The 13,685-nt window shown below is 37.9% G+C and overlaps 1 protein-coding gene across 5 annotated transcripts in view; it reads right to left on the bottom strand.

Moving 5' to 3' along the window:
• The window catches only part of Scaper (S-phase cyclin A associated protein in the ER), a 349,156-nt gene that overhangs the window by 69,873 nt on the left and 265,598 nt on the right, over positions 1 to 13,685 (bottom strand). For all 5 annotated transcript variants that reach the window (XM_026779044.1, XM_026779043.1, XM_026779042.1 and 2 more), the window contains one exon: positions 9,503 to 9,626. In XM_026779044.1, the coding sequence (XP_026634845.1) occupies positions 9,503 to 9,626 (124 nt within the window). The remainder of the gene's footprint in view (positions 1 to 9,502; positions 9,627 to 13,685) is intronic.

Genomic DNA, 13,685 nt, shown 5'->3' on the forward strand with positions numbered 1-13,685 from the left:
CCCAACATTGCTGACTTTCTCTCTAAACAAGTGCTTTCACAGGTTAGAATGAGCTGGGCTAGAGTAGAGGCCAACCACAAAGAATGCAGCTAGTCCATTCTCACATCTTATAAAACCCCAAGAGGATCAGGAAGGACAGAGAAACAGGAACTTCAGCTATGAGCGTGACCACTTTAATGTCTGCTCTTACTATTTATCTTTCACTTACTAGAAAAACAAGGTCGATTGCTTTGTGCCCTGCTACATCTCCACAGGAGCACCATGCTGCTGGGTTGGAAGCTCCAGGAGGGCAGACTGAGGCTATGTCATTACAGGTGTTAGGGAGGCTGTGCAAGTTTGCCTGGATTCACTCTTCTCATTTCTACCCACCCTCCACACCAGACTCAGCTGTATTGCTCTCTGCTCCATCCCACCTGACTACTCAGACCTGTCTTCACTGTTCTGTTCTCCTGATCTTCCTCTTAGTCTATGTTCTCTCATCATGCGCAGCATATACATGTGGGCCTCTGTATAACTCTTAATCTTCCTAGGGTCTTGGTTTTTATTTCAGGTTTCTTTCTTAGTTTTTCCTTCTGGATAGGGGCTACCAAGCCTTCTAACTGAGTTAGGGGTCAACTGAACTATCCTGATACTACTGACAGCCTCTTACTTTGAGCTGTAGTTGGCTACCTACAGTCAGACCAGCAACATCCTACCACAAGCTACCCCAACATTACCTATTTCCCATCTGGGTACTGGGACTGCCTGTTTTTCTGACTGTGTTCTAGTTAGTTTTTATCATCAACTTGACACATTCTAGAATTACCTGAGAAGAGCGAACCTCAACTGAAGAACTGCGTTGATCATATTGGCATATCGTTGGTCTCAAACCCACAGAGATGCACTGCCTCTGCCTCCCGAGTGCTGGGATTAAACCCATGCCAGGGTCTAAATTATATTTCTTTATATTTCAAATACATCTTATTTACATAATAGCTGGGTTCTTCTTTGTATCTTCTTCAATGGTTTTTGCCTCATAACAAGGGTAAACATTATATAATTATTACTACATTAGGTCCATTGTTTCATTACTGCTTTGTTTTTCCTCCTGCTTTATTCTCTAGTTCTTTTTTTCTGTTAAATTTTTGAGTATGTTTTAGAAGCCAGTTTCAGTTTAACTACTGAGTTCTGAGTTATATTGCTTGTGTTTGCTTTAAAGGTATCACCATATACAATCTTAACTTTCACTATATACTCTAAATTGATACTGTGCAATTTTGTGCAAAATGTAGAAAAATGGATCTGGAGAGATGGCTCAGATGTTAAGCACTGGCTGCTCTCCCAGAAGACCTGGGTTCAATTCCCAGAGCCCACATAGTGGCTCACAACCATCTCTAACTTCAATGCCCTCTTTTGGCCTTTGCAGGCAGTGCATGTATGCAGCACTCAAACATACATGCAGGCAAAGCAGCCACACACATATAAATAAAATGTAGAAAGACTGTAACTTCATAGGTTTACTTTTGGTCAGGTGATATGCACACTATCCCATGCAGCACAAATGACAATGCTGACATTTTTGCTTTAAGTTGTTTTTTAAAAACATTTAAGTACTATAAATTTCCATTTTTATTGATCTTCCTTCTTTCCTTGTCTAATTTTGTGTATGGGTATGTGCTGTGGTGAATGAACCTAGGGCCTCACTACCAGTGAGCTACAACACAAGCCTAGTACAAGTGCTGGCAATGAATCTTGTGACGGATATTTTTAATATGAAAGTATTGAATACATAAATTTAATTTTCATGTTAATTTTTAAAACTTGTTACAATAAATTGCGTGTGAATGTATGTATGTGAGAGGGAGGGCCACTCATATCACAGCATGCATGTGGAGGTCAGGGGACAACTTGAAAGAGTTGGTTTTCTTCTTTCACCACATAGGTGCCAAGGACTGAATTAAGGTTGTCAGGCTTTACATCAAGAACCTTTACCTATGTGCCTTCTTACTAACCCTTGCATTTATTTCTTAAGCATATCTGTGCATATAAAAATTAAGTAAGATAATATTTTTCAGCATGTTAAAGATGAATTTTACCCTGATTACACTAGTAACAGGTTATGGAACCCTGGTGAGCATCCTACTTCACAGTCTCCCATCAACCTACTGACACCATTGCCCTATGAAAGTTTTCTCTCTAGCTCTGCAATTCTCTCCTATGAGATTTATTTTTGAAGAAGGAAATATATGGGACAATCCAAGCAAGTGGTACAGGGTGAAGAAAGAATAAAACAAGATGCAACTGGCATCAGGAAGAGTTCAGTACAGTTCCCATCAGCAATGAGATTTCTGCTCCCATGTAATTAACTACGGAGCCCATGTTCTGGTTGCTCAGGATAAAGAAAACAATGTGGCAACCAAGAGAGTTCCAGGCCTTGTGGCTATAATGAAAATCAAACAGGCACCTGGATGGGTCTGCACATGGTTAAGTGAAAAACAATCCCCTGTTCTAAGACTGCACTTATGTTTCCTTTGTTTGAATTCAGGGCTTTCCTGCCATCTAAAAAGCCCAACGACTTTTTTGGTTCAACAGTATCATATCAATTATTTAAGGTTTGTACATCATTTTTCAATTAACAACCCCCTCAGCTCTATAAAACACATACCTGAGATTTATCAGCATATTTTCTGAATATTTCAAAAGAACAGATCACTATGAATCAGAAACAAGACTACTAAAAAATTTTAATGGATTAAAAAACCACAGTGAACCATCAAGAAATTATAACTCTTTTAATTAATTGATTCTTTACCATATCCTACTAAAATGACAATATTAAACATACAATCAAAGTCACAACATTCTGATGTTTCATTTGTGTACTTAATAAAGTAAGGACACAAGTGAGTTCAAAGGTGAAGTCTTGGATAAACACTTAGAGGAGTAAGGTTCAGGTCCTGACTCTGCACGTAGGTAGCTCTGGGACCCCCCCCCCCCTTTTACATCAACCTGCTCATTAGACTGTTTTGGTTCAACCTTAAATGTCTGTCAGTCAATTGTTCACAGCACTGATTAGCACCATCAGTGTTCCGGTGAATGACATAAAATGCATAACATAAATTAGTCCTCCTACAAATCTCTAAGAATCTATTACAATATTGTTAATTTATATATGCATGGTTATGAAACATATCTAGAAATTTTCCTCATTCATGATTGATGTTCTATTTAAACATACCTCATTGTTTTTCCCTAAGAGTTTAAATATTTTTGATACCCTATATAGCTAGAATCATGTAGTATTTTATTTTGTTTGTGTTATGATTTGAATGTGAAATATTCTGGATACGAAGGTGTGTTTGAACATGTTCTTGAAAGTTACAGAACACTTAGGGTGGGTCCTGATCTTATTTCCTGTACATTCTTTGCTTCTTGCTCCCATGCCTTCTTCCCTACTGTGATAAACTGCATTCCTTCAAACTATATACCTAAATAAATCCTCCCCTGATTATTAGGTATTTGGCCACAAGTATTAATTTCACTTATAACTAGCCATAATTTCAATATTCATTCATGCTATAGCTTTTTAAGGCTTAGTAATGTTCTTTTCTTTGCATATATCATTTTAAAACCATCATCTACTGATGGACATGTGGGTTATTCCTACCTCTCGGCCTTGTGAATATGCAGTGAACATGACAAGGTAAGTATTTATTCAAGATCCAAATTTTAATTCTTTTAGATAAATGCTCAAAAGCTGTGATCATATGGCAGTTCCATTTTGTTATCTTATTAGGGGCATTTGTACTGTTTTCCACAGCGGCTGTACCACCTTGTTTCCCAGTGGTGCATACGGCTTCCAGTTTAGCCATGTCCTTACCTAACTAAATGTAACTGCTATTTTCCGACTTAAATAGCAATTATGGCCATCTTAGCAGTGTGAAGTTTACATTGTTGTGTTTTTGATGTGCATTTCCTTGAGGATTAGTGATTTAGATAATCTTTTCACATATCTTTTGTCTTTTATTATACATTTTTTGAGGAAATGTCTATTTAAGCTCCTGGTTTAAATTTGTAGCTATTTACTTGGTGGAGCTTAGAATCTGGGTGGAATCACTACAGCAAAATTATCTATGCATTTATTATGTTATTCACTTCCAAATATACTTGTTTCTTTTAAATATATGTTCTATCTTTGTTGATATTTTCATTTTCCCATGCAGTGTCTTCCGAGTCTATAAAGCATCTTTCTGACAGCTGGTTTTTCTTGTCAGTTCACATACTTCTGCTTCCTTAGGACTCCTCAATAGATTTAGTTGTTTCTTTACTTAGGCCATATTTCTTCTGTTTCTTTTTCTTCTGGTTTCTTTTCTTTGGTTTTTCGAGACAGGGTATCTCTGTAGCTTTGGAGATTGTCCTGGAACTAGTTCTTATAGACCAGGCTGGTCTTGAACTTACAGAGATTCGTCTGCCTCTGCCTCCTAAGCACTGGGACTACAGGCATGCGCCACCACAGCCTGGCTTCATATTTCTGTTACTTTGTGCATTTTTGTAACTTTTTTTTGTTTTGTTTTTCAAGACAGGGTTTCTCTGTGTAATAGCCCTAGCTGTCCTGGAACTAGCTCTTGTGTTGTTGGAGGCTACTTGTTTGTTCCTGGCTGCCCAGACTGGAAATAATCACACAAAAACTGTATTAATTAAATCACTGCTTGGCCTATTAGCTTATGCATATTTCTAGCTCACTCTTATCTTTTAAATTAACCCATTTGTATTATTTTATATTTTATCGTGAGGCTGTACGCCTCTGTGTTTTCTTTGGGATTAAACGGTTGTGGGACTGGGCAGGACAAAATCCTCAGTTAACACTCTTGTAGACCAGGCTGGCCTCAAACTCACAGAAATTCACCTGCCTCTGCCTCTCCGAGTGCTGGGATTAAAGGTGTATGCCACCACTACCAGATCATTTTTTTTAAAGAGTTTTATGAACTTGATAAATCGCCTCCTCTTCTAGACTAGCTTCCAACTGGAAAGACTCTCAAGAATAAACTGACACAGAGATTGTGGGTCCTGTCGTCTCCTTTGGAGGACATAAAGTTCTCTGAGTCACCTGGATACCCTGTCTGGGTAAAGGGAGAGGCTTTTTAAATCAGGAAGTTATCATCTCAGAGCATTCTTTGGTTGAAATGTACTAAGTTTCCTTGCTCTCACTGCTTCTCAACAACATCCAAAGTAGGCTGCTTCCACTTAGAACCCCAAGAGAAGTGAGACACAGTCCTTCAAGAAGTTCACTGAAAAGTGGAACATAGACCCACTGGCTCCACTCTTCTTTCTAAGACAGACAGAATAGCTAGAGTTGAGTGTCTTCCCCTGCTGACAGACTCTGAGGCACCAGGATTGTTTTGTGCTACAGCGAGTTGTCTCCCCTGCTCTTTGGATTCAGTACTCACTCCCATCAGGCCATATTGGTTCTTTCCAAGCACTTGGGTAAAGACAGAAATCAGCTTGCTAGCAGTGCTGTCTCTACGTCTCTAACTCTGTTTTGGAAAAGTGGTAAGGCAAACCGCTCTTCCCTGGCACTGAGGTGGGGGTGGCATGACAAACTGTAATCATGGGTAAAGTGAAAGAGCTCCTTTTACCTGCTTCAGAGTGACTTTTGGGTCAGGCTGTATGGTGTACTGCAATTTCCTAAGTGGTTTCTGGATTTCCCAAAGGGGTAAACTGGCCAATATATTAAGTCAGTGTGTCTCTGTTGGGGAATGAGGTCCAGACTTCCTACTCTGCCATCTTGCTTTTCTCATTGGTCTTTTTTATTACCTTCCAATGCATTTGTCTAGATTCCTTAAGGAGACATATAAAATTCCATGTTCTGAAATCAACTACAATTAAGAGAAGATGCTTAATTACTTAATGAAGAAAGCAATCCATTTTAATGTGTCTTAAACCTTTCATGCTTCAACAGAGATACTACACCAGGGTTGGCTTCTATTCTTAGGAAAAAATTGTTTTAATGAACTGTTTTATGTAGCGCTCCAAATAAATTCCTACAGAGCATATCCTAAAAATACAGCTTTGCATTAACATTGTAAGAAGTATGTACTTTTATAGTGTTACAAATATTGATTTATATTTTTTTAAATTAAAAACCCATAACCTCAGAAACTTCATTCAAATTCCAGGCATAGTCAAATTCACCTTCTCCAAACGCCCCAGGGCACAACAGCTCTTCCATCCATCACATCTAGAAGAACCATGATGTGTTAGGCACTCATCTAGGTCTCATGGACTGCTGTCTTTGGTTACAGAACTGCTCACAGAGTCTCTGAAATCTTGTCATTTCCTCTCCTCTCGATTGCGGGCTTCTAGAAAAAGGACTTGTATAAAGCCCTGTACCGGAGTCACCTGAGTACTAAGGGTGACTGAAGTAAGTGCCTGAGCGTTAGAGCAAGTTTCAAGCAGCTAGAAGGGGAAAGAAATGTCTTAAAGCATTTGGATCTATCAGGAACCGGGAAGGCTGAAGGACCCTGAAAATTCTACTAGGTCACAATTAGTTTCTTTTCTCCATTTTTCTATCACTTCTGAACAATGTGTTGGTGACTACTCTTTATCTCTTATTTAAGGGGTTAGTGGTTCATATTTCAGTTACATGTACATGAAAACCATTTACCAAGAAAGATAGAAATGTACTCAAATTTTCAAATTGTTAACAGAAACATAAACGTCACCACCAGCATCCATCCCAAACTAGGAAATATACCTTTCTTGCCTCATTGCTACAAAGCCAGTCATAGCACTGAACAACTGACAGCTATAAGATCACAAGCCTAAAAGGAACAGAGATAATCAGGATAAGGAAGAAGGACTAAAATGTGTTTGACAAAACCAGTGTCTCTGGATCCAAACTGAGGAAAATTAACAGAACAGAATAAATACATGATGTGACAAAATCTATTACTGCCAAATTAAAAGTGTTACTGAGAGATACTAAAACAAACAAACAAAGGAATATTAAAAGAAACTAGGATTTTCAATCAAGAGGGAAATAAGCCACCTAACAAGAGCTCGGCTGATAGCTGGCACTGAATAAATGTGAGCAATTATGAGGGGCTAAGAGCCAGCTCGTCTCCTTTGTGATGGACCAGGTAGAATTACCGAATGTCTTCCTCCACAGTTCCACAGCTCTCTGCAAAGGATGTCATCTCAGCATTTCTATATAAATCAAAGTTTGTGGTCTCCCCACACCAATTCAAATGAATCTTAATCTGCAAAGCTGATAAATGCAGGTGAATTGTTTGTGAAGGCATTAGTTTCTGCAGGTAGAGCCCTCAGGAATGGACCAGCCCCTCCCAGGAGGCAGCTAAAGGGCATTTCTCTGCCATGTCAAGCCTCTGAACACAGAGAGGGTCTGCAGAAAAGCCTGACTGTGTTAGTACCTTGACTATGGACTTCTATCTTTTTTGAACAATGAGTAAAAAATTCCCCAGTGTATAAGAGCTACACAGCTGTAGTATTTTTCTCATGGCTGCCCAAGCTAAGACATAATCTATCTTACTCCCTGTGTAGGGATTTCCTAGAAGGCTGGGATCATAGCCTTGTTTCACTGTCTCATAACATTTCTATTAATAATTTTTTCCCCTTAAAAGCATGAAGAATCAAGATCTATTTTTCTTTTACTGTAAGATTTTGTTCCTTCTTTCACATTTTAAAGCCATTCTATTCAGTTCCGTGTTCTATTTAAAGTAATGTTTCCTCTTCCATTATTGACAGAATAAATTCTTCCAAACAATTATAGTGTACAACTGAGGGAAAAGATTGAGACTTAGTATTTTCATCATTCTTACTTTAAAATAATTTTAGATCAACAAATTCAATTTAAAAATAGTAAACCCAGTTAACCCAGTGTTCCCTGCTGTCAACAAAACCACAGCACAACTACTGAAAGGAAGAAAATAGGACTGAGTGAATAAAATGAACTGTTTTACAAAGTTTATTTAAATCTGTTTCCCCATTTATCTCTCTTCCTGTTCAGGGTCTCATATTACACTTAGTGGCTGGTCCTCCTTAGTCTCCCTATACAGTGACAGTTCTCACTGTACCTTGCTGAAAACTGCCAGTCAGTTATATTGTATAGGTGGTCCCTGATTTGACTCTTGACTCTGATTTTGATCTATGTATTTTTAAAGTCAGATCTTCAGGGACTCAAGTGACAGTGACCTTTTAAGAGTATTCTGAAAATTAAATGAGGCAATATAAATTATGTCTTTTTGTCTTCTTTTTTACTACAATGTCTTACCTATATTTTAGTGACTGTTTTATAAATAAAACCATGTACAATGAGCCTTTGATTCATACACATTGCCTCACTGTAAGTAGCTGGTGTTATCGTCTATGGCAATGCTAGCCTGCATCTCTGCTAGCTTTTCCATGTTGCTCTCTCTAATTCTTGCTGGTATGTCTGTATATAAGACTTTATAGTCACCTTATGAATTTTAGCTTGTGACCAGTAATCAGTAGGTATTGATTTATTTACTCATATATTCATTCAATGTTATACCAAATCTACTCTCCTCTGTTAGGATATTGGACATAGTAATAAGCTACTTGTCTTCATGGATTTTAGAACTAGTGGGAAAACAGATAAATAAATAACTATAATTCAGTATAATCAGGTTTATGAGATGTGATGTCTGGGATCACAAAAAAAAGCATTCTTAAAGCTGGGATTGGGAAAACAGATTTGAGATTTCATAAAGAAGATGCTCTTGTGCTTAAATTAAGGCTGCAGAATGCAGAGGAAGGAAAGGAAGAAAGGGAGCAGAGGTATGGGGCTTATGGAGAACAATTAGGGCCACGGAGAATAAAAGCAAGTTGGCTCTGGGAAATCTCCTGTGCTGTAAACTTCCAGTGCCAATACCTCAGGGGCTCAGAAAGATCACCAGGAAACTTCTGGTCCCAGGGCTCTGAAGACTGCATTGACAGATCTAAACCTTTGGATATTATACTGAGCTTACCTCTCTAACATCTGTGAATGGAGGTAAAATTTAAGGTGATAACTGGCTGTCAGCTCACATCCTAAGTAGTTTGCCCTTCCTGACAAAGGCATTTCCTAAATTTTTTTTTTAAAGAGTAAATGGCCATAAACCCCCCTTTAATCAACACTTTTGACATACATGGGTGAGAGGCTCTGAGGCTCTCAATTGTCTCTTGGTAACCCCCATTCCTGTGGCTGTGGAGGTTTGGCATTGGGTCTACCTGATGCCAGAGCCAAGTTTAACATGCAAATTGGCGTTCTTCACAGTGTTACATACCCATTAGTCCTTCAATATTAGTATTACGAGACTTTGACAGAGAATGTTCAAGAGATTTCACTGTCAGTTCCTGTTGTACATTCTTAACTGTCTTCACTGCCCTACCCCCATCCCTGCTTTTAAATTTGAACAGTAAATAGGCTGAATTCTTAGTTTTGGTCACAGGACTATTTCTCAAACTTTAACAGCTTCTTATCCAAGGCACTAATATTACATACCGTCAGTTGGTGTATCAGGAGATCCATTAAGAAGGTAATCTTGTTACTAAACAGAACATCAGTGCAGTTTTCTGAACAGTTATTGCAGGTGAGGTTGTAAACATTGATTGCATTGCAGAGAGACCTAATAGGAAGAAAAACACCATTTGTAAAACCTAAGCAACTCTTCTCCCAACAATTTAAAATAATAAAGTCAATGGTATGCAAGAAACAGGCATGAGATGGAAGCTGCTCTACAAAACCAAGCCAGAAACCATTAGCACAGGCCCATCAGTCAGGCAGAAAAGGCGGTTATTTTTTTTAATTTATTTATTTATTAAGGATTTCTGACTCCTCCTCGCCACAAGGCAGTTATTTTTATTCAAGTGCAGCGCTCATTAGTACCTAGCAACTCTTACTAATGTCTATTAGTTACAGGACAGACAATGCAAAGAATTTTCTAGTCTTTCTGATTATTTCTTCATTTAAGATCAGACATCAACCAGGAACCTCAGTCTTTTAAATAACACCCAGAAAAAAAAAAGACTGCCAAATTGCCTGTTGCCAGATCAGCCGGATCATGACAAGGCAGCTGAAAAAACACATAGAAAAGCTGGAGCTATTCCCCATGAGGTAAGCCCTACAGTTCTGGGAAGAGAGTCCTACACTGTTTGAAAGGGTATGAACATGGATCTGGTCCTAGGTAGATGAAGATTTCTTCCCTTGAGACTCCAAACTAGTCATGGACTCAAGCAATCCGAAGAAAACCTAGCCATAGGGTTTTCTCTAGAGGATATTAAGAAAAACCATTTTATTAATAGTTCAAAGAAACTTAAAGCAGTAAGTTCAGAGGACATGGTACTCTTCTGAATGTTTTGTAGTCTGGGCCTAAAACTGCTTGTGTGAGCAATGTTTATTTACTCTGACTGAATTTTCTGCTTGGTCTTTCACAACCAACTTTCTAGGACAGTAATTCTCAACCTTCCTAATGCTGCTACCCTTTATTACAGTCCCTCATGTTGTGGTGACCCCAACCATAAAATTATTTTTGTTGCTGCTTCATAACTGTAATTTTGTTACTGTTAGGAACTGTAATGTAAATATCTGACATGCAGGATATCTGGTATGTGTCCCCTGCGAAAGTGTCATTCTACCCAAAGGGTTCACGACCCACAGGTTGAGGACCACTGTTCTAGGACATTTGTTGAATTGTAAACTTGTCAATCAGCAGATTCGACATTACCTGGGAACTTTAAGAAATGCAAATTGCTAAGATCTACTGTATACCTAGTCAACAGAAACTTGTGTCTTCATAAAAATTTTGCAGCCAGAGATGAGAAACACAGGTCTCAGAAACACCATGTGAGCATCCATCCATCCATCCATCCATCCATCCATCCATCCATCCATCCATCCATCCATCCATCCATCCATCCATCCTATACTGAAGGTCCCTGTGATATGCAATACATGTGCTACACAGATAAGACAGGTAAGTGCCCAGGGCTAAAGTTTTAGTGTGAAAAATAAAGTGAGGAGTCCCTGTTGTAATAATGCTTGATATGGCTGCTCCTGACCCAGAATTATTGAGTTTCCGGAAGTCAGTTACAGTAGCGTGTACTAGTGAAGAGTAGCGCTGCAGGAGCTAGATACTTCTAGGGCAGAGTCTCAGCTTATCAGTCAAGATTTTAGCAAGTTTCTAATTCAGCATGCTGTCACCTATTTCACATGCTTAAAAACTAGATAATATTTAAGTTTCCCATGATTGTCATGAGAATTAAATGATAACAAAGTGGATAGGGAAATACTTAATACTTAGTAGGACTCATTATGTAATATTATTACAGTTATTTGATAACAAGAATAAGAGTACAAGTGTTTTTTCCATAAGGTAAAATTTGGTGTTTATGATTATAAAAACAATAATAGTATATTTGAGAAGGCGATGTATAAGGAAATGGTAAAACACTATTAGGAGAAAACTGACTATTTGTAATGCCATCCTTTCCCTCCTGTTGTAAGTATTTCTCGATAACACTTAGTGTCTCCTATAATACTAGCTTTTTAAAAGAGAAGCAGACTCTTACCCAGAAGCACAAACCACAAAACAGAAAGAATTGTACTGGTTCAAGTGGAAGTGAAAGTGGAAGACGGAGGGCTCTCCCTCTCAAAGAACCCAAAGACTTCCTCAGACGCATCCCTTGGAATGCAGAGGAAACGAATGCACTAAGACACAGCTAAAATTTAACCTGTAATTTCTGAGTACCTAAGGGCAATCACAGCTTAACAACTGTGGGGGTAGAGTCAGCTGAGCTCCTTCCTAAAACGTGTGGCCTCTGATGTACCAGAGCCCCAGGGCATCTGTGCAGCATCACTGACTTTGTAGTCAGGTTCAGAAATCTCCCAGTACTTTTCTGAACCACGTCCTCTATGAATTCCTTTCTGATAAAGGAAACGGAAAAAATGCTGCAAAATTTTAAAAATACTGAACAGTGCTTTGTCTTATGGACTAAAATTTTAGTTCAATCAATCTCTTGCTATTGTGCCCAACTTCCAATAGCACAAATAATTTTTTTTTTTTTTTTTTTTTGTGAGTGAAAACCCTTTGTTGTGAACTGCTGGAGAAAAGCTTCAGCTGATTTATACAGAAAAGCGGACAGGCTGTTAGATATATAATAGAATCTGGGAAATACTTTTATGTCTGCTACCCAAATCAAACACTACCGGACTGGCCTAAACAAGCAAAACAAATCCAAAACACGACCAGGCATGATATGCCTCACCCTGAATGTGACTTTGGGCTTTATAAACAGTAGCCTCCAACTCTTAAAGACAAGAGTTTGAATACCCCTGCTTTACTTCATTAATGCCAGAGTCAGAATCTGGCTTAAGGCCTCAATCACCTGCCTGACACAATGAAGTCTAGGAAGTAAATACCTGCTTGCTCCTTTCATAATTGCTGGTTATGATGAAATGGGTAAAAGGAAATGAACATTTTTAAGATTTTTAAACATACTGCCAAATTCAAACTGACTTCTAGAAAAAAAATTTAAACCGATTTTTACTCTGAGTAAGGTACCTCCCCCATCCATGTTATGGCCAATACTGACTACATCTTCATACATTTGAGTACAAAATAAAAATTCTACTTTAATTTTTTTGTTTTTATTTTTTAAAAAGTAACATGTTTCATTACGACATTTTTCACATGTAATTATTCTGCTGATTCTGTTTCCCCGGCTCCCTGCTTGTACTCTTCTACCTATGGTCAGTGTCCTGTTTTGCTTTCATGTGACACATACTCTACTACATAGCCCATGAAAACTGTATTTTCCCTTATAGTTCCCATTCTAATTTCAGGATTTATACACATTTACATACATATATTCACATGTAAAGCCAGGATCCACAAATAAAAGAAGAATATGCAATATTTGTTATTCTGAGCCTGGAATCCATCAAATTGTGGGCAATTTTTAATATTTCATTTTTCTTGATGGTCTAATAAAATGCATAGTGTGTATTACAATGTTTCTTTTGTCCATTCATCTAGGCCAATTTCTTTGTTTCTTGTTTTCTTTTCATGACTTAAAAGTACTTTCAAATTATAAAATTAGGTAATCATTCATGTGTATGTTTTTAAAATTATCACTGAGTGATAATTTTATGGTTTTCATAATTCACTCTATCAGTTTATTTTAAATTTATTTTGGTATGATGCATAAAACAAGAGCCTCAAGTGATCACCACTGAGATGAGTGAAGAGGACTGCCCTTCGTGTGTTTACAGTGACACACATGGAGAATAGATTCTCTGGTTTCTTTGGCAATTGATAACTGCCTTTGTGCTAATATTGTATTGTGTACTACTATGTAAATTAATGGTAGGGTTAATTCATATACAAAATTATAGGTCTCCAAAAAATTATTAAAAAATAGAATGTTGTGCTGAACTGTTCAACTCTAGGACTGTACCCAAGCTGCCTTTGCAGCTATCTGTATTTTTGTAGCCTTAAGTATGAATTAATATTTTTGTGTTTAAGTCAATCAAATTTTTACAGCTTGTCTTGAAGGTACACTCCAAACCAGAAGTTGAGGCATAAGGAAGTATACACATAAACCAGAAGCCGAGGCATAAAGAAGTGTACACATAAACCAGAAGCTGAGGCATAAAGAAGTGTACACATAAACCAGAAGCCGAGGCA

Source organism: Microtus ochrogaster, chromosome 5 (genome assembly GCF_000317375.1).
Source record: "Microtus ochrogaster isolate Prairie Vole_2 chromosome 5, MicOch1.0, whole genome shotgun sequence".
Classification (NCBI taxonomy): domain Eukaryota; kingdom Metazoa; phylum Chordata; class Mammalia; order Rodentia; family Cricetidae; genus Microtus; species Microtus ochrogaster.